We start from the raw sequence: 25,356 nt of genomic DNA, 5'->3' as shown, positions 1-25,356 counted from the left end.
CAGCCCGGCTAGCATGGGTAGTAGATAAAAATTATATCCCCCGATTATATCCACTGATGTCATAGAAATCAGTGGATATAATCGGGGATATAATTTTTATCTACTGCCCATGCTAGCCGGGCAGATCCTTCCAAATAGGATCTACTGCACTACTGGTACGTGAACGAGATTTGGTCTTTTTTTAGGTTACGGCCCCTAGGTTTTTGCAATATTGTCAGATTTTACTGATAATAACTGGAACCAGCTTAACATGCTTTCCGAGACACGGAAGAAGCGAAAGGCCAAAGGACCTCCAAAATCGGTCACTCCCCCAGTTACCGACTTGGGTCAACGTTGCTTAACAATCGCAATCGATTAATATACGTTATCATTGCTGTGTCCAAACTAGCCCTATCGGTGCATCGATGATGTTGGTTGGTTACCGAAATTATAGCAGACGTTGAATAAGAAATCTTACACGCGTACGCGCGCATTTACTGTGACATTCTGTTTCCGTGGCTGCCATCGCGCTGTGTATTTACTTCAGGCTTTATCGTTCTGGTGAAGCTTAGCCGCATTAATTCCATTACGTATAGACATAGTGCATGTCATCGTCAGCTGAAGTACCTACATGAGAACAAAGAAACACCGTAGGTAGATAGATAATTTCTTTCTATAAAGTGAGGTGTGAACCTTCAGTCATAGACACACAAGTAGATAGGTACCACGGTACCTACTCAGATACTTATTTACTAGCTCTTTCTTTTCTTAATTGCCACTCCTACATAGATACCTTTTCAATGCGTTATTATGAGCAAAGTTGTTAATTTTACGATAATAGTGCAGGCTGGCCATGAACTTGCTTGAAATAGTAGATTATAATCACACGTAGGTACCTAGGTTAGCCAAGATCAACCGCTTACAAAAGTAGGACACGAGGCATGAGCTTCGAGCGCTTAGAGCTTTCAAAACTTTTCTTGTTGTTCAGGCACCAATTGTATCCTTTGTAAATACTTTAAACATACTTATGATCGATTGTTGAAAAATTACTACTACTGAAGTAAAGGTACCTTCATGATTTATATTTTACTAGGTAATTCCCGCGACATAGCGTGGATTTTGGTTCTAAAAATCCCATGGGAACTCTGATTTTACGAGATAAAAATTAGCCCATGTCATACCTACTCGGTCTTTAACACTATGCTAAAAATCACTTCAATCCAATGTTTTATTGCGTCGTCATTGAAGGACTAACCAACAAACAAACAAAATTTAGCATTTATCTTATGTGAAGTGATTATTACCCCCCTGTTTTTGTTCCAAAATATTTTGATTGTGGCATTCCTTCTGGTTCGCGTTTTTGTACGTGATAAAACCTATATAAAAATACTATAAACACTGTCCGGAAAAATCACATGTAAGCATAGAGACCCCAGTACTTCAGTAGCTAAGTAATATGGTAATAGGTTAAGCTATACCTGGATGGTAATTTTCCCTTCACGTGAGTTATATTTGAGTGATATACCTCCTTACCTATTTATTATTTTCTTTCTTTTTATTTTCCTTTCTGGCTTTTAAAGGGCAACTATTTATAAAATTCATCAGTACGTAGAACGTACCTACCTACCGACTTCGATTTCAGTAGGTAGGTACTTAATTAATTACCTATATACGTTCTACTTCCTCAGCTCTTCACTGAATAGGTACATACTTGCTACTATCTAAGTGTCTACCTAGGTATCATGAATCATGACTTCGCTATTTTGAAGAAATGGATTTCTTTCTGCGTAATTTTTACTCATAGTTTGCTTTCTCGATCGCTCTTCTAGGTATCTAAGGTTTATTTGTAGGAATTCCGTAGGCCTTATGGTCTCTTTTCCAAAATTACCCCAGTGCTTAACCCCACGTAAATATAAACTTACAAAAAGTTACCGTGGAACCTTAAACTGATTGGAATTATTTAAAAAAACATCCTATTTACGCAAAGAGTAAAACATGTACAAGAAACATTTGTGATGTTTTGATGACAATTTTATTATTTTGACAAAAAACTTATCAATAAATATTGTATTTTACATAAATAAAAATCAACAAATATATTTCTTTAGTATAATTAATCAGTAATTAATCGATTTGAAATAAACAAAATTATATAATATCATTTATTTTTTAAATTCGTTTAAACTAAAAAATATGCAATGGACCCATGGACCCAGTGATGGACCTTTCGATTTTTAGGACTGATGTTGGAGAGTTAGCAATTTGAAAATATGTTTTTTTGGAGATACAAGACATGCCCTTTTGTATAAAAAATGTCTCGAAATGATTGATGGATCTACCAAAATAATAACGTAACTAAATTATCTTTTATAACATATCTATGCTTTTATAGCTTATACTTACTTACCTAACATGTTTAAAATGGTTCACCCGGTTCACCGTTATCATTTTCAACCGCTAGCCGTCCAGGGGACATAATTATTAGGTAGGTCCCACAGAACACCCTGGTAGGTCCCTTGTAGGGACTTCCACATTCGACACGTTACAATCTCGTGCCACCTGAATCCAGTTACTTATTGTGACTCGTTTGATGTCTTCAGTCCAGTTATCCACTGTACATGTACAAGAATGAAGATGTTTCTTGTACATGTAGTATGCCAATGCTGTGTTTTTCTGTGCAAGGTCGCCATTCTAACTCCTTGGCGGTTGGCATCCCAATGTCTACCGGTTTTTCGAACTATGTACCACATCCATTGCCACTTCATCTCCGCAACCTGGTGAATTATGCCGGTTACTTTGGTTCTCCTACCACAAAATTGTTGTTAGCGAAATATCTTGTAGTTAAGTATTGTATAAAAGGTATCTGCGAATAAATTGTAACAGCTTTCCTATTTGGTTACAGGGATGAGGTCTTACACCATGACAAAAAGACTATGGAGGAGGTACCAGAGGAGTGGGCGCCGTGGAGCCTGGTCGTGGCCACCAAAAACCCTAACGCGCCTCCTCCCGTCACTGTCAGCACCGCACCAGGTCCAGCGTGGGATATTGGACAGGTTTTTATTTTTAAACTAGCTGATGCCCGCAGCTTCGCCCGCGTGGATTGGTCAGATCCCCTCTAGCATCAGGATTGAGGAGTTGGACTCCAAATTTCTTATGAAACTATGTCGCGAAGTTCCTCTATCGATTAAAAAAGAAATGACGCAAATCGGTTCAGAAATCTCGGAGATTTCGGTGTACATAGGTAGAAAAACACAACTCCCTTTTTGAAAGTCGGTTAAAAAAGTAGCCTATGTTACTCCCTGGTCAATTCTCTACTTGTCTGTGAAAACCCCGTCAAAATCGGTCCAGCCGTTCCGAAGATTAGCCTTTTCAAACAGACAGACAGACAGACAGACAGACAGACAGACAGACAAAAATTTTAAAAACGTGTGATTCAGTGTTGGTATCGTTCAAATAACCATATGAGTTTAATATGAGGTATTTATTTCGAAATTACAGACAGACACTCCAATTTTATTTATTAGTATAGATTTTAACCGCTCGCGGACCTCAACACAGTATAGGTACGTAATTAGAATACTTCATAGTCCGAGTCGCGAGCTGAATCCCACTTCTGATGTTACCATTCTAAGTAACTCTCACGAAAGCACCTAACAGTCCTAATGCCTCAATATAGCTAGATACCAAAACTTTTATTGTTATTGAGCTTTATGCGCTCAGCGTTTTAATTTTTTTACACGCTTCGAATCTACTCGTAAAATCTTCTTGGGTCAGATAGGATAGGGAATTTTTGATGACTAGTGCGTAGACAAATACACTGAGTAATGCAATACCATGTAAGTATTACTTAACATCCCCAAACACTGCGTTTAGCATATGCAACGTGTATGCGTCGCGTTCATGCGCACTAAGAAATTGCTTATATACTATGAATCTTTGATTTTAAACTGATTAGTTACATTACATAATTTGATCATCCTTGGAAGTACAGTATTAAGTACTATATTAATTAATGTCTTTGTCTCGGAAGGTAATGAAAGCAGCCCGTCTTCTCTGCAAGCCCCCGATGCCTGTGAACTTCGAGGATGAACAGGAAATGCGATGTGTCTACTCGCTCATCTATGACGTGTTTCGATGTAAGAATAAATTTATTTTTTTACCATTAAAAATAAATTTGCTTGCGCTTAGCTGCATCACACCAAACAGGAGATGATGCAGCCTAAGATGGTGCCTGGAGTATACCTTAGGCTACCGCATTGGGCAGCTCAGCAGACGATGCCGCTGTAGAAAACCAGGATCGTATAACAACGTGATGAAATCAGAAATGAGATCTTGTTAACTGGAGCAGACTGCAGAGCTGGGCAAATATTTCGGACGTTGGGGCCCAAGGTGTAAGAATAACGACCCCACACTAGCCCGAGCTCGGTGGCTATCATTCAGTGTTAGACACCGAGTCAGCGAATTACCTAGCTGGACACAAACGATACAATAAGTACTTACTCAACTACGAATTTTGGATGTCTTCACAGCGAAGTCATTAAAACATCGACCGTCCTATTTTTTTTAAACGCAACTTGTCGCGTTTAAATAAATCATGCTATTTTATTACAAAGTCATAAAGAGCACAATAATAATATCTTTTTAGTATCTATCGCGCTATTGAAATCGTTCGTGACTTTTTTGTTGTAAATCACCGAACACGATGATCGTAAACCCATGCCCTTTACCTTATAAAGAACCTTAAAATATGTTTAGCAGTAGGAAATATTCGTAAGTGAGTGTCGTGGTGGTAAAGTTGGCGCGTGAATGGTTATCGCTTCACGGTAGTAGTGCAGCTATCTACGTATATTGGATCACGCGAACTTTGAAACTAGTTTACGGAGGCTTCGTAAATGCTGTTTAACTTTTATCACAAAACACCTACCTCCCTGATTGTGAAGCGATAATAGACACTCGCGTGTATTTGAATTTTGAATGTAACGGACTTTTTCATTTTGTTTGCAGATTATTTAATTTTGCTTTAAATAAAGTGATAGGTAATACCTAATAATGGGAAAGGTAATAAGGGTTGATTTGAATGCTTCATCCACGAACCTAAATAGCCAGGTATCTAGTTAGCTACGATTGATGTCCTTTTTGTTGTTCCAGATAAATCAATCCTGGACCAAGCAATAGAAGACATTGATTTTTTTGGCGATTATCCACAGGTAAATTAGACTCCATAGAAATATAAGCCGACTGCGCGATAGATATTATAGTGCACAAGTGTGTTAGCAAACACAGGTGCACTATCTAATCTCTCCTCTCATAGTCTAATGGGACGGTAATCCGACATGACCGGAGAGAGCTCAGGCGCAGGATCGTCGTCGGCTCTTCGAGGCACCCAATATGTACCTAACTATTTTCTGGCCCTGCCCGGGAAAGGAACCCAGGACCTCGTCATCTGCAGTCGAACATATAATACTAACCACTAGAGTTAGACAAACGTGGTAGTTATCTAAATATACATTTTATATAACATATAGCTACATAATGCTCGTTTGGGTTCTGTGCCCAATCTGTTCTGACTTTATATAAAACTTAATTCATATTTCATACCTAGAATAAATAATATCCACCTTAAAAGGCTTTCATCCAACTGTATAAAGGTACCTTAGTTACATACTTTGTATGAGTACCTAACTGTTATGAATAACAAGCAGGTAGTTAGCAGTAATTGAGCTATTCAGTCCATTTGTTTGAATGCATCGCATCGCATAAGCAATAAATCCCGACCTAGTCACGTAAGTCGTTATGACGTACCTATAGGGTCGTATAGGCTTTGTGGGAGCTATAAAAAATAATAGCAACTGCTGCTCAAGGCACATAGCAGGCGGAGATCCGAAGCGGAGATCCAATCAATAGAAAGCGTCAAATTAATCAATAACCAAGAGTCACACCGTAGCTATAGGACGGTGGTGGTAGACTAGCTAGTGTTTGGCAGGTAGGTACGAGTAGTTCTTATAGCACAAATAAAGGAAAAAACTCGAAAACCGTGACTTTGTGGTTAGGTACATTACAAACAAAAAAGGGTTGAACAAATAATTATTATTTTCAGTTTTCAAAGTAAGATAACTATACCAAGTGGGATATCGTATGAAAAATGCTTTAAAAATACCTGTACATTCCAAAACAGATCTTTATTTATTTTATGCATAGGTAATAGTTTTTGATTTATCGTTCAAAATGTCGGAAAAAATACCCTAATATAGAATCCTCGGAGAATAGAACGAGTCTGACTAGGGCGGTTTTTAAAAATCTTGTTGGTACACACAAGGCTGGTCCGTGAAATTCTAGCTAGCAAACAGACAGACAGACACACTTTCGCATTTATATTAACTTGGATATGGGTTCCAGTCAATAATTAACAAGTGGAGTATTTACCTACCCTACTTGTGTAAGAATTTGGGAAATTTTACAGCGCACTTGAACTTGTTTGAACATTCTCGAAGGTTGCATGGCAAAGTTGGCAAGGTTAAAGAGAAATGTCATTACTGAGCAATAACTTCGATAAAAGCACATTCGACAAGATGTAACAGGAAAAATATAGCCCTATCTAACTCATATTACGGCGCTCTCGTGACCAAATCCATTTATTTTTCTTTGAGGACGCTCACGTAAACGAGCTCGGTATTTATGGGCGTATATTTTCACCAAAAAATGAAAACCTTGGTGATTTCTGAACTTTCCCATCTGATAAAGTGGATTCGATTAATAATAACACGGGATATCGCGTCAAAAACATCCAAGTTTGAATGTTTTCACTTAGATAAGGCGCTCAACTGTCGCGGAAATTAATTGACCAATTACTACATAAAATTTCAGAAAAACAAGAATCATTTTCATTATTATAAAGTGAAATTGTTCAAAACGTAGGTTCGGTAAAATGTAAGCTGAGTCTGGTTTCAAATCTAACTAGTAAATGTCAGAATGCGATTTGCGAATAAAACCGAAAAGTAAATTGACTCCCATAACCTACTGAACGAATTTTCTACGATCTTGATACTTATCTAGAAATAGACCTTATTGTGCCAAACGAATTTTCTTCAATCTTGATATCTAGACATACATCTTGTTTTATTTTATAAATACTTATTCAAATGGCAACCTAGATCTGTCAGTTGAAAACCTCCAACCTACTTATGACTTACAGGTCAAAATATCATCGTGATCCCCAAGACTCGCACATTAAAAAAATATTAAAATGTGTTTGAATTTTTAAAGTACGTTAACTATATCAAGTGGGTTCTCATAATATGAAAGGGCTTTACCTATACATTCCAAAACAGATTTTTATTTATTTTTAATAGTTTGATAAATCGCGCAAAATGTCGGAAAAAGTAGGTACCTAAGTACGGAATCCTCGGTGCGCGAGTCTGACTCGCACTTGGCCGGTTTTTTGTGTGAAGCCAGAAGCCAGCTGTTTTTTCAAAGCAGGCGATAATTTCATTTGCAATTTAACAGCTATTAGATCACAGACATTCGACATGGCTGTTCTTAATGGAGCTAGCCAGACGCCGATGGGTATCGAGGCCGCGAGCAGAGGTGGAGCGTGCTAAGCTACTGCTGGACCAAGCTGGACACCCCTTCAAGGATGTAGAAGCCGCTATATGGGATGAAAGAGTCCACTTTGCAGCGGCCATTGCCAGAATACGGATTAAAAATAGGGCTTTCACGTAATTAACTCATGTTTATATTCTCTTGTTTTGGCTTAGAACTCGGACTGTGAGAACAAATTGGCATATCGGGGTTGCAATCAGTAGAATTCCATTGCTGGATATTTATTTCAAGTTCTCCTGCAAGGATTTTCACAGAACACGGTTTATGCAGTTTGAGTTGACCTCTCTCACTGGAGTTTATCAACAAGTTTATCACAATGAAATCAGATGCTCCATTTCAATAAAAGCTGCACTAATCTGTGAATCTTGCCTGAAGATATAAAGTGTTTTTTTAAAGCAATGTTCTTAAGTCAGAGCAAGTGGGAAAGATGAAACCTAATAGGATAGAATCCTATTAGGTTTCATCTTCCCCACTTGTTCTCCATTTTACATTTTGCTCTGCCCTCCTTAGGTTATCGGATCTCTTACCAGCACACTTACGTGAAGAGCGTATATCTGCTTGCGTCAATAAGGACACTGTTACAGGATGGGTGAACACGTTCAAAGAGAAGTGAGTTCCATGCTTTCACTTTTGTTTCTAGTATAGATATAGTTCCCATCCAGTTACCAACTTGATTACGAAACCAGAAATCAACTCACGTACCGTCATAACTAGCCCACCCTCAAGTTTCTGTATCGCCTAATGTTCACAACAATCTGAAATATCAATAAAATAAAAACTTAGCATTTTTGGAAAAACTTGGTAATTCATTAGTCGATTTCCGATTATATTAATCGATTTTTTCTATTAGAAAAGTTGCTGAGCTAGTCAAGAGGCTCCATGAGTCTGGATATTCATACAGCAATTCGCGTCAGCTCTGCGCTGGAGAATACAGATTTGATCGCGTCTGTCCAAGGTACACTTAGTGCTTTATCAAACTATTACCTAAACGAAATTATTTCGTTATGATTTACCTACGGCACTCAATCATTTCAGATTCATCACCCTCCGTCCACCAGCTAATGTCAGCGTCGGACAATTGGATTTGGTCAAGAATGGAATAATAGTTTTGCAGGTAGGTAATGTTATAATTCTAAAACTATCAAAATGATGCCATACAATGCGGTCTTATGACGTCGCGTCGTCAAATCAACCGATATATAAAATTTGAAGGCTGTCGCTTGTCAGAATATCTAAATTCTTTAAGGTCACCCAGAAGTTTGCCAAAATGCTATTACTTAAACGATATGTAGGTTGTCGTCAAGATCTCATCCAGTTCTAGACGTAATAGATATATGTCTCTTACAAAGATCGCAACAGAACAAAATCTTGTGCCACTTGTGTATTGCGATAAAAATGTACTGTTAAGAGCCGTAATTCGTTTAGCACCTTAATGGTCACATTCGCGTGGCACAGTTATATGCACATGCGTTAGCTATGTGTGATATAGAAACAGGTCATAAGTGCGACAGGTTTTTGATGCAACAGTTTCGCGGAATTGCTACTCGAGTTTTGAGGCCGACTGTACATTTTGTTCGTAGGAACGCGAGTTCTGCGAAGGTGCATCTACCCTATGCCGCGCTCTTCGTGCCAACGCACTGCGCGGGGTAGTTGCACAAACCCACGCCTCGTCACCTCGTTGCTCCGCGTACCTAGCCGCACAGTTGAAGGAGCTGGCTGCTATACTAAAAGCTGAAACACCGGCTGCGCCCGTTACTCCTGAACTGGGGAAACTGGTTGTGTTTGGCGCTGGAGACAAGTATGTACTAAAATTGTAAGCCAAGAATTTCCCTAACGCCAACAAGTCCAAGCCCCAAATTACCTACTCTTTCGCTAAGCTTTTCGAGCGTAAGCCTAAAAGCTATTCAAACCAATCCAACTTTTAGATTTCATGGTTTAGATTAAGACATTTTTGTAAAAGTAACAGACTATTAAGCTTGGCTGCAATCAGACTAGCTAGCAAATGATGATGCAATCTAATATGGAACGCGATTGCCTAGATGTCTATTCTACTTTGTGGAGGGGAACACTGATGTCTTCCATATCCTAACGGTTCGAATTAGAAATCGTGTCGTACGGTCCATGAAATTTCAATTACGTATCGGGTATCTTTAAAAAAGATTCCGACGAATTGAGAACCTCCTCCTTTTATGAAGTCGGTTAAACAGCTTTGATATACATATAGACATAAATATCAAATTTGATTTCAGGGTAGGAAGCTACGTATGCGCATTACGAGAACTTGGCATAGAGGCATCAGAACTACCACAGTCCAGCGCCTCGGTGTGTGTTGTGAGCGACCATGTGCACGTCGATACGCCAACAGTGGCCAATGCACTTGAGGGCGTAGTGGCCGTGTTGGCCACACCGCCCAACTCTTACTCGGCCGTCACAGATCCTATTGACTTGGTTTGTGGTAGAGGAGGCGATTTGGCCATGCTTGAGGTAAGTACCTATAAGTACACCAATTTTAAGGATGTGAGGGATGTGAAGTTTCCAATGAGTGACAAGGAATAGAAAGAGTAACTTGAAATAAAAACATTCATGGTTTACAACATACCTGCAGTAAAATCGCTAAGTTCCTAATTGTCTTCATTTCCTTAATAAAGTAAATGCAATAATTTATTATTTATGTGACAAAACTTTCAGATACTAACAGAATCCGAAATCGACTCTACTGGAAAGGCCCGCGTGCAGTCTATATTGGAAGAGCAAAAGAGAACGTTAAAAACTCTACTATCTAAACCTCAGGTAACTAATTCTAACTAAACAAACGACTGACGATGCTCTTGGCACGCGCTTGCTTGACTTCATTGGAACTGTTGCTCAGTATTTTCGCAATATCTGAAAGGCTGCCTGCAAGGTGGTCTTCTCTGTCTCAACTTTCCTATTTCTTTTTCATATATTTACGATAAAACAACAGGTATGCAATGTAATGAACTGAAAAACTCGGTTGTGTAACAGATCCAGTTGATAATATACGAGACGCATTCAGCCCTGGAGGCAGAGAATGAGGCCCAAGTGACTCGCGCTGTGGCTGAAGCCAACCGATTGGCGCGTGAGAGGCACTCGTTGCTGAAGAAAAAAAATAGGGATCACTCTGTGAGTAATCCATTGCAGTGTGAACAATTTAAATTAGATGGACTTCATCCAGCGTATGAGCGAGAAAGACAGATATTTCTTGAATTCAGCTACATAAAATGGCAATATCAGACTATTGTATTTAAAAGGTGGCTTCGTTACATTGAGGATTCCCAGTGTTCTTCTGAGCTGCGGACGTTTTCTTGTGCTGTTTGAAATGTGAGCATTTTCACAGAAAACCAAAAGTACTAGGAATATCAAAAAGAAAACCCAATTATTTTGTCTTCACCTAACCTTGTATGTATTACGTACCTACCCTCATAAAACTAGGCATAAAGTGTACACAATCCTGTCATGAGAGCTATAGAAACTAGCTTGTAGGTATAAAAACCAGGCCTGATGGAGAAACCAAGTAGTACCTAAGTATAACTTGAAAGGGGAAAATCTATAAAGTACCAAAGTAACCTTTGGTTATATTCCCAAACTTTTTGCAGACACCAAAGTTTAAAGAAGTTACGGAAACAATAATAACCGACTCTTGCACGTCGTTGGACCAAACTGGCTCGCGATCCGACCTCGACAAGGCAGACCAAGAGGACCAAGATCCAAACGATAGCCCTCCACAGAAAAGACCTATGTCTTCACCCCCCACCACCGCAAGAGCAGGGGGCACAGAAGGGGTAGTACTACTGAAGAAGAGAGCTGAAAGTGCCGATGTTTCTATACGCCCAGGGCAGTTTAGTACTAAAGCGAGGCCCATTCCTGAAAGGCAAGTGGTTGAAAACGAACCAGTTCCCAGGGATCCTGATAAGGATAGCCCAAATGTTTTCGTAAGTTTCCCACAGTTACTGTTTAGGCGTCAGATGAAAAAGATCCCTGACATTTTATTAACTGGTACAAAGTGAGGCGCGGCCATGTCGAGGATGTCTTTGCCGCCTCGCTATTGGTTCATCAGTTAAACTTAGACCTACGCTTTCCGCGCTGTAGGGAAGTACCTATCCGCGAACACAATATCCTTTCTACTGTAGCTCTTTTATTATCTGACGCCAACAATATCCAATATGACTGATACAACAGTGTTGCTAACTTGCAAATTTTTGGCAGGTACCCGAGTGTGATTTATTCGAAATCCAAACGTTACCATCTCTAGGAAACGGTCTGGACATTAATTACATTTTGGACCGCGATGGCTGCTATTTGGGACTAATTCAGAGGAAGGTTAGTTACACGAAAGTGCAATCTGGTGCAATCAAAATACAGTTTACCACCACATCTGTCATTACTGGGCCTTATTAAAAGTCGTCATAATCCTTGGACATGGACAATATGATTGACTTGTGAGCCTTGTAGAATACAATATCGCCAATCGCCCGTTAATAATATGAGTTTAGGCGATACGGTCAACAACTTGTTACGTGGGAAACAAAAGTATCCTACCGCTAACGAACTGTATTTTATTTTTTTCTACCGTTCACCTTATCACGATTACCGCTCATAATGAAAATGGTTTCTCCGTGAATGATTCGCGAGTAGGCCCCCCGCAGGAGATAACCCGGCTCGACGCGAAGTACATGATCCGCGTGGCGGAGGAGCGCGGGCTGTTCGGCGCGGCGCCAGGCGCGCCGTCCGCCGCGCAGCGCCGCAAGCGCGCCGAGCAGCCACAAGCGCAGCCCAAGCACAGGAAGCGGAAGGGCAACACTTTTGAGGTTGGTTTTCTTAGCTGCAGACTATGTCTAGACACAAGACTCATGAAGTCCGGAGTCGGGCCAATCAAGTTATTGGGGTTTCTGTTAAAAAATTAATAATTAAGTTCTTGACAGAAAACCTCAATAACTTGATTGGCCCGACTTACCCTACTAAGCTACGACTGGGTAACCCCAATAATCAGAAAACAGAGTGGGAAGTTTTCTTCGGTGTTAACCCACATACCTCGGAGAGCATCTAATGCCATTGATTCAGCGCCTGATCTCCGGCCGTGTCAGTTTGTCATCCCATCGCACGTCACTCTCACAGTGCGATGGAATGACAAACTGACACTTTATCGCTGACGCTACTTCATCCAAGTAGTATAAAAAAAAGATATTAGGTAGGTATCTCAGAAAACAAGAGTGTTGTTACCTGGACTGATTTATCCAGTGCTTTGAGTTTTTTTCTCCATTAGGAACAAAACTTACCTAATTTATCGTTTCCGCAGGTGCAACGTGTGGCGGCGCCCACCTATGCCTCCCTTTCCCGTTCCAACCGGCGTTGCTCCGCGCCTGCCTGCTTGCCCGAGGCGGGCGAGTGCCTCGAGCCGCTGCGCGTGTGCTCCAGACATGTGCGCAGACAAGCCGCCGCCGCCGCTATCACCATGGCGGCCTGTGTCTGCGATGCCAGGCACAGGTAAGATAACTCTTGTCTCGTTTATACCGGTTACGCCTGTCGTAGAGGCGATGTCCGTTGGAGCCGGAAAGTCCTTGAGTGAAGACCGCGTTTAAGCAACCGTAGTGCCCTCCAGCACGATGGACCGACGATATAAAGCGGCTGGCGGGAAGTGGCTGGATGGGGAAGGCCGAGGACCGGGTGTGGTGGCGCTCTTTAGGGTAGGCCTATGTCCAACATTGGAAGTCCACAGGCTGATTATGATGATGATGATTATACCGGCGCAGCTTCGCACCCGTCTGCCTGTCCGAGGCGGGGAAGTGCCTCGAGCCGCACCATGTGTCCCAGAGTGCGCTGAAAAGCCGCCGAGGCTGCTATTATCGCGGCAGCTTATGATATATATACACATTGTGTGTATATATATCATATCGCAATATAGGTGTGCACAGTAAATAATCTTATTTTTGCAAAGTGTAGTTCCATCAAAGTCTAGTATAATTTTTTTCGTTCCAGACGCCGAAATACTGAACGCCGCGCATCAGCGGACGCGTCCGTGCCGCATCCCTCCACCCCGCCCTGCCGCCGCCCCTTTCCGCTCGTAGTGCACGAGCTGCGACTCAAGAGATTGTTGCCACCAAAAATTGTTGTTTGAAAAAACATAGACATCTAAACTGCGTACAAACTGTTGTATCGTGGCGTGTCGTAATGCGATCGAAGTCAGTTTTTATATGAAAACGATCATATAATGTTATGGCAAGGGACGCGTTCCGATTCATCGTAAGCCAGATACCTTCTCCGACATATCACAACAACACATTAGTTTGTTATCAACGATAAAGCGTCTTTCAGGCTTCAGCCAATAACCGGCTTCTGTTTGAGTTAGTGTATTGACTATTGAGTTAAATATTTGAGTTCACCAGACCAATGGGTCTTATTTATTCTATAGTAAAATAGAATTAATAAGTAACTGTAATTATTTATTTTATACTTTGAAAAAAAAAAATGTAACAAATTCCTATTTATAAAGATTTACATACTTACAACAAAACCGAAATTAAAAATGGCTCAATAAACAACTTTGTTTTATTCGTAAATCAAACAACAATTCATGTATAAATAAAACAAATTTTAATTAATTAATTATATCAATGTTAAAAATACGCCACAACTTTACTTTTGGCTTTACAACAATAGGCATTTGTTTGTCATTGATATGAAATATACAAGATATACAAACAGCGATATTATCCTGGCGAAAATATACTTAAAAATAAAAAATGAAATATGCGTCGAATTCAGAACCGCCATTTTATTTTTGAAGTCTGTTAAACATCTTCAAAATATAAGTACATTATTAAAGTATATCGTTAGGGCCGGGGTACATATGGCGGAGCGCAGCGCAGAGCATTTTTCAGTCAAAATATTATCGACATTATCCTCATTGAAATAATATCTAAAATCAATTGTGCATCCGTGCGGATACTCGCGCATCCGCGCGCAATCCCGAGCGTGCTCGCGCATTATCTGGTACAAATTCATGCGATTAGAAAACTTCGCGGGCATGCTCTGCGCTGCGCTCCGCCATATGGCGCCGGCCCTTAGGGTCAACGCAGTCACGGCCAGTGGCTTTTGACGGACAACCTAATCTCGATCTTATCCCAGTTAAATAGAGTTATAGCAGAGTGAACTAGAGTGAGGCAACTCTCCGTTTGATCCTGAATCAACTATATGTGAAATATTAGGCTATGTGTGAAATCAAAGAAAACTAAGCGATTCATATGCTACCTAGCGTCAAATATAGGAACATTTGACGCCTGCTTTTTTTGTTTTGTTTCAAGTTACCCAACTGTCGTAGAGTGCGGTTGTAGTTAATACACCGGATAGAATTTGTGACTGCAACATAGTTCTTTTACTCGTGCTTTTATAACTAAGCCGTAGGCCCTGAAGAGGCAAATTCGCCACGAATCATTTCGCACGTTAACGTACGTTAATTTACACGCGTATTTTAAGTTCGCGCGATGCTTGTAGATGCAATGTATTGGCATCCAGTATCTTGCCAATTTACCAAATGGCGAATTTAGCCCTTCAAGACAAAGGCGAATTTACCCCTTCAAGAAGGCGAATTTACCCCTTCAAGACCAAGTCTAAACCCTAACCGTAACTCTATTCAAAATGGATAAAATCGACATTCAGTTATCAGTCTGCTTACGGCAGACCCTTATGAGGTTACTACTAAGGCTTGTTTTAATTTATCGCGTCAATAGGAAATGTATTCGACGTGCGGGCGACTTTTAAAACGCATGCCATAAGGCCCGCATAATATGTGAAACAATAATAATTTCCATTGGACTATTCCCTACTCTTATGTCTAGAAGTTCTATAATTTCCATCAATTGTTGAATTTTGACTAGTCTTTATTCCGTCGTGGGAGTCCTCGCACGCTACGTATCGATCGAGTTATCGACCAATGAAAATGAGCAATTAGCCAAAACAGTGATCTTGAGACTTTTAAACACTAATATCAAAGACTATCATGACTGAAATCGGGTTATTTATATCATAACAGACATGGCACAGCAGCAAAATAATACATCAAATAATAATATAATAATTAACGTTATTACAATCAGCATAAGATTCAAAATCAACATCTGTATATTTTACATCAACGCGAGTAACAGTTTGTTCGAGAGGACTATAAGCGATGGACGTTAAATAATGCCGAAGCCTTTTGAATAGCTAATCGCTTTCATCAGTCTGTCTTGGAGTTTCTCTTTGCTTTCATATTCTGGGAGGAGAAGTATATTGAAGCATGTATGGGCGGTCGGTAACCGCGCGCAATCGGGGCCGTTTCTCGCTATAACTAGTTTTAAATGGCTTAAACCCCCTACTGGGACTCTATCGGACCCTGTGGTGAACTGAAGAAGCTTTCTCTTGTCCTCTAAAGATAAACTGTGAACGATGCTCCAAAAGTCTTTAATAGTTTGTGACTCCGATGTGTATCCACCATCATATTCTGTTGATTTTTCTAGTTCATTGAAGTCGAAATTCTGCAATAGCAAACATTTTCGTTTGAGACAATAATACACATAATACATACATACATACACAATACACATACATATTAATTAATATAGGAGGATATAATTTTTGCCAAGTACAGTCATTTGGTGCTCAAAAGGGGGATTTCGTAGAAATCTATAAAATCACCAATTCCAAAAAAAAACTATAAACTCCTGGAAAATGCTCCAAGTAAAACTACCAAATAACTGGAGGAGAAGTACAAAAAATATATATTATTTGTTGAAACTTGTTAAAAACTACCAAGCCAAAAGTTTTTATGAGACTGTATCAAAGTTCCTTCCATTGAATAAAAAAGTATCTGGCAAATCATTCAAAAAGTTTTTGGGTAAAATATTACTAAAAAACTCATCAAATAGAGAAATTTCTTAACTTCGAAGTCTGTTAGTAACATCGACTAACCTTACTGCCGCAGACGAGCGTCTCCACCTCCTCGGGGCGGAACAGCGTCCCCAGCTGGCTCTCGTCCGTGACCATCACGAAGCCGCGTCTGAACGCCTTGAACTGCGTCTCCACTGACTTGTTCAGTAGAAAATCTGCGTATAGGTCTACAAATTCCTGAAATATATATAATGATTGTTAGCTATCTGTGATAAAAGATCGACAGACGTGTAATTGAATACCAAAAAATTTAGAAACAGCTCGGAGCAGAAGACCGAACTTAGTTTTTTAAACTCTAAACTAACTCCTAAATAAATGCTGACATAATGTCTAAATTGTAAACCACTGATAAATTGCCTAAAATGCTGATATATTGTCTTAATTCTCGCTAGCTGTCATAGTTCTTGAAATACTATCTAAATTGCTAACAGGATAAATTGCAGACAAATTATCCCCATTGCTGGCAAACTATATTGACTGCTGACAAACTATTATTGTTGGTTAACTGCCTTCATTGCTGAAAATAATTGTCATAATTGTCTGAATTTCTGACAAACAGTGAATTAATAACACTGTCTTGATTACTTACAAACCATCTTATTTGCTGAAAAATTGCCCCAATTTTTGACAAAATGTCTGCTGCTGATAGTTCATTTATTTCTTTAGCTATCTTTATTAACTACTAGATATTATAATATCAGTAATATTATAAATACTGAAAAATCTCAAGACTCACTCTTTTATTATCTTGCGTAACGAATATGTTGTCGCCATTTTCTTTGAGATCTTGAAATATGTTGTTGCCAAAAACGTCCGTGTAACATATCCTGAACGTCTGATAGTATACTTCTTCTAAATCATTTTCCGTGTATTCTAACATGTCTTTTAAACCGTTGTACAAAGTCTGAAAAACAAATATTACAGAGGTTAAGAAACAGCTGTAGTACAGCTTCCAAGTTAGCGCGCCGTACTTTTAGACCGCATCTTCATTTATTATCCAGGTCAATAAAACTAACGTAATTAAGTAAAAAACACACGGACAAGCACGCCTGCAAGCACGCACGCACGTATGCACGCAAATACGCAAGCAGGCAAATACGCGCTCACGCAAACACGCACGCACGCCTACAAACACACGTAACCCTCTCGTAGTCAGGTAAATTACTTACCGCATTCCAATCTGCCAAATCTTCAAAGGAACCTTTTTTCCCCATGAGTTTTCTGTAAACCACCATAGGGAAGTTGACCGCTAGTATAATATTATTATATATCGCCAGCCCTAAAACTATACCAATGAGTGTGAACTGAGCTTCCGTCTCGAATGATGTGGGGTTAAACCTGAAATCGATTAGAACATTTTACTAAGAAAGTAAACTCTCTTCCAACTAACTTGTGCAATTGAGCAGAATACTTGACTTTTTGTATAATTATAATCGTTAGGTTACGCTTAACATACCAGACAGTGTGCTCGTCCTGCCGCTGCGTGAACATGCCGTAGTCGGGGTTGAAGATCTGCTCCACCACGAGCTGGAAGAACTCCTTGCTTACGCCGCCTTCGTCTATTCCCTGCTCGCCTTCGAACTCCACCACCAGCTGCTTCTTCAGATCTAACGCGCGCTCCATAGCTATCATCTCCAACTGCGCACCAATTAGAAAAGAGTTTAGATCATTATTTATTATTTATTTTTGGAAGAAATCGATATGGGTGGCATTTCTAAAGTTTTTAACCATTCCGAACCTTTCTGAGTGTTGATTACGGATGTTTCTGTCTATACAAACTATTTAGAGTGGAGGCTCACTATGGGGACCGTAATAGGCAACGTTAAAGCTACGACAACGACAACGCGTGGCCTTCACTCAGTATAGTCTTACCTCAACTAGCGCGTCGTCAATGATGTGAGACCTCCTCACTTTGAGCCGCAGGAAGGGCATGGGCGACGCCGCGCCCACCACCGCGTGTAACAACGACACTCGACGCTCTGAGTACATTCGGATACGATTCTCATAATATAAGCCCAAGGATTTGGTCGCGGCTGTCAGTATGAACGGGTATTTGAGGAACGAAAACTTATGACCTGGAAGAAAACCGGTAATGAGACTTTATTTAGTAAAACATTTGAGGCCCGCACTAAAAAATAAAGAGTTAAAAAATAGTCCGCTCGATACGTTGTATTGAGCACACACGCGATAATAAGTACACCGACACATAGATGCGTGAAACGGGACACTCAACCTAATCAACTCAATATAGTTACCAACTCAACCGGAATTGGCTGACTTTGTCTTGACTTGGCATAATTTATTATGTATGAATGCATTGCACCACAAAACACACATGACAGTTTAAAAAAAAAACTTAAAAGTTAGGAACAAAAAGGCGGTCTTATCGCTAAATAGCGATCTCTTCCAGGCAACCTTAGCATTAGGAATTATGTATTCAACTTGATCAATTTGTCCAGCAGAATGAATCGGTGGTTGCAGTAAAGCCAGTCCAGTTCTATAGAATAATTGCATTAAACTATGTACTACTTAAAATAAAAGTAAAAAAACCAACTTACCTATTTCATCAATTTCACTTTTACAATTAGCTAAATCTATATCCATCTCTATTGTATCACTAAGGGGTTCGTTGTAGAACTCTTCAAATGGCAAATAAGGTTTCCTAGCGTCTAATACATTTATATCTAATTCAATAGCTGAAAAAAAAATTAACACTACATTAACATCATTTTTATAAAATGGGCAAAGGCACAACACATGATATGAGACCCTGTAGGTAAAATCTGATTTCAGCACACTATACTATTTTCGAGATATCAGGATATGGGCGACAGTTCAAAGTTGACAGTTATAGTGATGTGCCTTAACAGAATCTAGTCAAGATTTTTTTAAGTACTTATAAAGAAATTTAACAAATGGTCATTGCTTTTTCCATACAATTTAAGGTGGACTATTATAGGAGTGTGCGAAAAATGGTCTTTGTCTAAGCTTGAGGCTAATTATGGAAAATAAAAGCTTAAAAAACATGGAGGCATTTATAATTTTTTAAACCCAGAGTGATTGTATACTTCATCATAAGAGAACGTTGAAAAACGTTAACAGTAATCCGAAATGATCTTGAAGACAAATTTTGGCTAAAGAAACCTAAGTAAGGACATCTCACCTAGTGGGTCTTCATAGGGTATTTGCTTGGAGTTCTTGAGCGACGACAGCGGGTAGAGGTGGTCCAGCGCGTCGCCCAGCGGGTCCAGCTGACTGGTGATGACCACCGGCTCCTCGCGCAGCGTGCTAGGCTCCATCACGCCCGCGAGCATGTTGGCGTAGTACACTATCTGCATGGACAGGTAAAGTGTGCTTGAGATATTGAAACGAAGCTTCTTAACGGACTTCTTATTCTTAGTATGGAATGATAAGAAAGCTTGGGAATGAGTTGCTCAACAGAAAGCAGCTAAACTTAAAAGATTATAATATGTTAAAGTGCTGATAATAAAAAGAAAAAGAATACCCAGCTGGGTTTGTTGTGGGCTCTTCTCAGACCTGAGCGCGTTTGGCACCCGCGTAGCTTTAGTTTTAAGTTTACCTAATTAATTATCACCGTTACATCTTCCAAATTCAACAGCTATCAAAAAGTGTACACTTGTAACTGGGTGAATAAATGTTGACTTTGACTTTGGAAGCATAAATACCAAAATTATAAGACCTAAGCTCTATTCAAAGAATCTGAAGAAGAGACTTACCTTCATAACTTTAGTGGCCATGGTGACAGTAGTGTCGTCCTGCACTGTGAAGTGCCGCACGTAGTTGGTGGAGATCACCCGCAGCGTGATGAGTTGCTGCAGCGTCTCCAGTATATGGCGCAAGCTCTCTTTGCAATGCTGCGCCCACACTCGAGCTAATTTCGCTTGTGCTGAAATAAAACATTTTAATTACCTACAATTTGTTTTTATGACTTTAAAGGCGGATTCACGCCAATTGCGTACACGTGACACGTGCGTAGTGACGCGCGTAAACCCCTAAAAAACCGGGTCACGCATACGTCCACGCTTTACGCAAGCGGTGTCCCATGTTTCAAACAGTTCCATACATTACAACGCAATGGTACATGCTACGTCTATGCTTACGCAACGCTTATGCAACCTGTGTGAACGAGCTATAAGACTAAGACTAAAATAAATGGGTGCGCGTATCTGGTTTGTAAATGGGAAAGAGGTAAAACTTCAGATTTTTCATAAAATGTAAATTTTGTGTAATGTGATTATGCAAATTTGTCATCGCTTGTTTAGACTTCCGCCATAGCTCGAGAGACGCAGATTCAACCCCTACCGGTTTAGTCATTTTTGATGTCAGAATTTCCTTTAAGTGTAGGGGAAACCCAAAATGACCGCATCGTTTATGCTCATATTTTGGTAGCGCGGACTTTTTAAAATTAATTATAGGCAAGCGCTTGATCACAATCACAACCGAAGGGTTCAGCCGAGGTGGAAGTATTGTGAGAGCATCGAGAGCACGATACACGTGCTTACCTTTGATGGGCAAACGTTCAATAGATATGCACAGCAGTGGCAGTGCTATCTCCAAGTAATCGCTGCAGCCCAGGTCGGGCACTTCAAAGGCTATGACGAAGCAGTTGACCGCGTCGTCCAGGCTCATCTTCTTGTACTGCAGTTCAATCGTGAGGTTTTCCCCGAGCGTACACAGCGCGGTGACTAACGCGGAGCTGTAGTATTCTGACGGCACCTGAAGTTTGACACATCAACATGATCTCAATCAAGATGTGCTGCCAAGCAATTTATGTGATGCAGTGTAGAAACCAAACGGGTATAGGTTTAATAAAAACTGCCATATCCCTTCCAGGTTAGCCCGCTTCCATCTTAGACTGCATCATCACTTACCACCAGGTGAGATTGCAATCAAGGGCTAGTTTGTATCTGTATAAATAAATAAAAATAAATAAAACAATCCTTCAGCAACCCAGTACTAAGCACAGATCTCTTCTCAAAATGGGAGAGGTTTAAGCCATATTGCACCACGTTGGCTATTGCTGCAGGTTGGCAGACTTCACAGGCCTTAGAACATTATGGAGGACTCTGATGCATGCAAGTTTCCTCACAATGTTTTCGTTCACTGTTAAAGCAACTGATATTTAATTACTTAAAACACACAACTCCAAAAAGTTAGAGGTGCCATAGCCTTAATCATCAGTAACTCATAAGTAGGTAAAATTCAGTAGTATAAGTACCAATTATTTGACTGAATTTCATCAAGAAAAAAGGGATTCATGGAATATAAGAAGCTGTACTCTATCCGCGTAAAGAATTAGTATACCGCTCTCTAGAGAAAAACCTAACGGGCGCTAACCATTTTGAGTCACAAACCACTTTTAGTAAATTTTATAGTATACATTGAAATAGTGTTTCAAGCCAGATATGATGCGATATATGACTAGAAGCATCATATTTGGGTAAATACGTACTTTAGCGAGGTATTGGAAGGCTCTCCGACACGAGGCCACGTCGAGGCCGGGCCCTGCCACGCTGTCCACATCCTTGTCTGGGTCACTCGAGGAACACATCGCTTTTGACTCTTTATCTTAAACAATAATATTTGTATTACTTTATTGATTTTTTCTTGTCACGTCCAATATATAAGATATTGACCGCGATTTCGTCCGCGTGAATTCATATTTTATTTAAATCCTTTGGGAACTCTATTTTTGGAATCGAATTTTCAAAAATCCTTTCTTAGCGGATGTCTACGTCATAATAGCTATGCCGATCAGTACAGTAATTTGAGCTGTGCGTTTATAGATCAGTTAGCCAGTCAGTCAGTCAGTCACCTTTTGAATTTTATATATTTAGATTAAAATAACGTAACTCTTTAGGTCCCATACCTATTTTCTTTTTGCCTTCACTCCCAGTGTGACCATCACTTAATTTCCTTTGAAAACATCTAGCCAATATTGCAGGCTGAGTGAACGCTTCACCCAGAGCTCTGATGAGGACTTGTGGCTTCTTTGTTTGAAGACATTCATCGCACAGTTCGTATATACGCTCCTCGGTTAGCGGCGCACCATCTGTAAGCAAGGATATGAGCAACTCGTCCAACGTCTCAATGAGCCACTTAGTTTTAACTTGTATTCCACTAGTTCACTGGACAAACTCATTATTAAATAAACTACTAGGCATTTGGATGAGACTTAATCAACAAGTTAAGTATAACTGTTGCATTGCGGACAGCATAAGGATATGTATAAATATCATTAACATCATTAACTAATTTATAATAATTATAATCTTCGGTAATGATCTAATGATCAAATGTTAAATACTAATTACAAATAGACTGAAGATGATGATATTTTAACTGATTCAGTTGAAATGTAATTGCGAAAAGGACTTAATAAGGAATTAACTACACAAAGTCACCTTTTCTTGATTCATTCTTAAGATTTCACTGTGCACTTTTCTTAATAATAATTAAGAAAAGTGCACAGTTACAATATGTTTTTGTCGGCTTATCTTTTTGCTGTCAGTTTTATGTTTTAGTAATAAAAATGCACATTAGTAGACGTAAGATACGTAAGACTTTACAGTTTACAATCTTCAGACTGATAGTTCTTTACTTGATAGTTGATGTTTAGGATAAGGAGTGCATTCGGAAGTATTTATATAATATATCTATGGATTTATGACAGAGTTGGACAGTGATGTAAATATAAATTTTAAAAATATTAAAATGGGCATATACACTTTCTAAACGTAAATATAGGGCAAAGCATACACTTACTATTACGTCTAAGAGGAGATTGGCAACCATCTTGCTGACTAGACTCTGGTTTGAAAGGTGATGTGCTACATGAGGCTGAGTCATTTTGACACTCCAAATCATTTTTCATTGTTATGTTTGATGTTGTACCGGCTGTGCTGAAATTTTTAATTATTTTTAAGCTACTTGCATATCAATTTTTTTTTAAATTTCAAAATGGCCTAATATTTTTTATTTCTAATAAAAAATCCCAGTATCGTCCGTTGATGTGAAGAGGTAATTTTCAGCCTACAAATTAATATTAAGTTTCCTCTAGAATAGGTATCTAGCAAATATTGTAAAAATAAGCATAAATTCTATTAAAATAGTATTTTCGTAGTGCATATCGACCATTATTTGTGCATATTTTGGTATTTTGATAGTGCACTCCAATGTCTTGAGATATTTTAAAGAGGTTAGCTGCCGAATCCAACTGTGAAGCATTCGGGGAGCTTCGAGATGTCTTCTTGTCCAAAATTCCCCAGTGCTTGAAGACCAAAATCTTACAATAATAGTTTAAACTAATTAGATCTATTTACTAACCTCGCGCCGGAAGCACAAACACTGTTGACCTCCGTCCTGGGAACCTTGTTGGGCAGAGTGTCACACAGACGTGCTTCTTTATAGAATAACTTAATTGCCTCTGCTGCTGCTTCATTTGGAGTCAGGTTTCTAGCCTATTAAAACACATAAATTAGAGCTGCCCGCCCCAACTTGAATCATTATTTATCCATCTGGAATAATGTATCTTTCAAATGATGAATTAATTTTTCGAAACGGTGACTGGTTCAGGAGATTACCTTCCATAAACACACAAACTCACAGCACACTTTCTTTATAATATTGTGTTGACTAGCTGTAATGCACCAGCTTTACTATGCAAACTTTAGTTTTTGACTGTGTTAGTGTTAGCTCTGCCTTTTTGGAGTGTTTTTTTTTGTTAAAACTGACTGAAAAGCGTTCTAAGGGGGTGTACTCAGTAATGTGACAGTACTCTTAGAATTTCACACAATTTTTTATAAATAATAATATAGCTTTTTATTTCCCATCTTTATATTTTTCCTAAATAGTAGAATAGTAGATATACATAAACTTCATGTGGTTAGTTTTTAGTTAGTCTGTTTAGTTAATAGATTAAATGTTAATTTTAGTTTGTTGGGTTGTGTTCCAAAGTCTGGGTGAAAGCCTTCTCCATCCATTTGTTTTATTATTAGTTACTACACCTTAAATTCAATTTTGTATAGTTAGTAGAATATAGCTACCTCTCCACTAGATGCACAGTACTGATTGTCACAGTTAGGGTTTCCACAGCCATCTACAAGTTGGTAAAAATATCGTTCAATCAACTGTCTTGCGGCGGCTCGCTTCATAATGTCCCGAGTTTTGTTCGAGCTCGTTTCCGCGCATAAACTCGCTTCTGTATGACCCTTGGAATCACTTGGGGTCGACTCGTTATTTGACGATGATGCTTCGCTCCCCCTGAAACGGAAAATAAACAATGCTCCAGTCGATACACTGCCTGATTGTCTTTTGTCAACAAAGATCGAAAATGGCAAGTAATGCATAACCTCTAAACAGCATTTTGTCTTATTTACGTAGCGGACGCAATACAAGATACGTATATAATAAAATTTCAACTGCGTCACAACGCAACACGTTGTTTTTGAATGAAAATGGATAAAAAAACAGCCTCAATGACGACGAATTTACCTTGAAGCTTCGTCAGTTTCGCTTTTTGAGTTCATAGAAATTAATGATTATATCAATTCTTAATGACTGCTAATCATTAAATATTACTAACTTAAAGGCACCAGATGAAACATTCGTTATTTGCTCAATTTCAGTGGCAATGTTTTTACTTTACAAAACAAATTAAGCAGGTATTTTATTTAGAAATAGGTACTACACAAAAAAATCACTAATTATTTTAATTGTTCTCATTTTACGACCCGTCAAGTGCATGTCAAATGTCATACCATGTGTCATTGTGTGCATATTGTGTGCATTCAACTGTCAACCCATAGAGTAAAA

At 39.3% G+C, this 25,356-nt stretch overlaps 2 protein-coding genes across 5 annotated transcripts; one reads left to right on the top strand and one right to left on the bottom strand.

Moving 5' to 3' along the window:
- Window positions 1-2,000: 2,000 nt before the first annotated feature.
- Window positions 2,001-15,591, top strand: LOC123866417. 3 transcript variants are annotated; one of them, XM_045907974.1, is made up of 17 exons: window positions 2,001-2,330; window positions 2,882-3,032; window positions 4,010-4,115; window positions 5,128-5,186; window positions 7,483-7,694; window positions 8,089-8,187; window positions 8,429-8,533; window positions 8,614-8,692; window positions 9,159-9,376; window positions 9,828-10,062; window positions 10,267-10,368; window positions 10,582-10,719; window positions 11,193-11,528; window positions 11,803-11,916; window positions 12,243-12,404; window positions 12,893-13,080; window positions 13,573-15,591. In XM_045907974.1, exons 1-17 carry the CDS (start codon window positions 2,302-2,304, stop codon window positions 13,709-13,711), a joined length of 2,472 nt encoding a protein of 823 aa, XP_045763930.1. In that variant the 5' UTR covers window positions 2,001-2,301; the 3' UTR covers window positions 13,712-15,591. The 3 variants fall into 3 exon arrangements, with proteins under 3 accessions (XP_045763930.1, XP_045763931.1, XP_045763932.1); XM_045907975.1 differs by lacking the exon at window positions 10,582-10,719; XM_045907976.1 differs by lacking the exons at window positions 12,893-13,080; window positions 13,573-15,591 and having other exon boundaries at window positions 12,232-12,372.
- Window positions 14,165-25,288, bottom strand: LOC123866413 (ubiquitin-protein ligase E3A). 2 transcript variants are annotated; one of them, XM_045907966.1, is made up of 16 exons: window positions 25,036-25,288; window positions 24,588-24,804; window positions 23,869-24,002; window positions 23,308-23,444; window positions 22,412-22,594; window positions 21,995-22,110; window positions 21,045-21,258; window positions 20,259-20,428; window positions 19,685-19,853; window positions 19,080-19,217; window positions 18,394-18,596; window positions 17,978-18,159; window positions 17,691-17,859; window positions 17,258-17,425; window positions 16,543-16,698; window positions 14,165-16,109 (listed from the first exon to the last, which is right to left on the bottom strand). In XM_045907966.1, exons 1-16 carry the CDS (start codon window positions 25,068-25,070, stop codon window positions 15,771-15,773), a joined length of 2,730 nt encoding a protein of 909 aa, XP_045763922.1. In that variant the 5' UTR covers window positions 25,071-25,288; the 3' UTR covers window positions 14,165-15,770. The 2 variants fall into 2 exon arrangements, with proteins under 2 accessions (XP_045763922.1, XP_045763923.1); XM_045907967.1 differs by having other exon boundaries at window positions 25,127-25,288.
- Window positions 25,289-25,356: the final 68 nt, after the last annotated feature.

This window comes from Maniola jurtina, chromosome 6 (assembly GCF_905333055.1).
Source record: "Maniola jurtina chromosome 6, ilManJurt1.1, whole genome shotgun sequence".
NCBI classification, from domain to species: Eukaryota; Metazoa; Arthropoda; class Insecta; order Lepidoptera; family Nymphalidae; genus Maniola; species Maniola jurtina.
The sequence above is the reverse complement of the archived record's forward strand: the minus strand, read 5'-3'. Positions and strand labels throughout refer to the sequence as shown.

Bases quoted from the DNA above. Each gene is read 5' to 3' on its own strand.
- LOC123866417 (XM_045907974.1), top strand. From the start codon at position 2,302: ATGATTGATGGATCTACCAAAATAATAAC. The intron at 4,116-5,127 runs GTAAGAATAAAT...TTGTTGTTCCAG, and splicing joins CATCTATGACGTGTTTCGAT to ATAAATCAATCCTGGACCAA. The intron at 12,405-12,892 runs GTTGGTTTTCTT...TCGTTTCCGCAG, and splicing joins GGAAGGGCAACACTTTTGAG to GTGCAACGTGTGGCGGCGCC.
- LOC123866413 (XM_045907966.1), bottom strand. From the start codon at position 25,070: ATGAACTCAAAAAGCGAAACTGACGAAGCTTCAAG. The intron at 19,854-20,258 runs GTAAGTCTCTTC...CTGTCCATGCAG, and splicing joins TGGCCACTAAAGTTATGAAG to ATAGTGTACTACGCCAACAT. The intron at 18,597-19,079 runs GTAAGTTGGTTT...GTTTTCTTCCAG, and splicing joins AAGTGAAATTGATGAAATAG to GTCATAAGTTTTCGTTCCTC.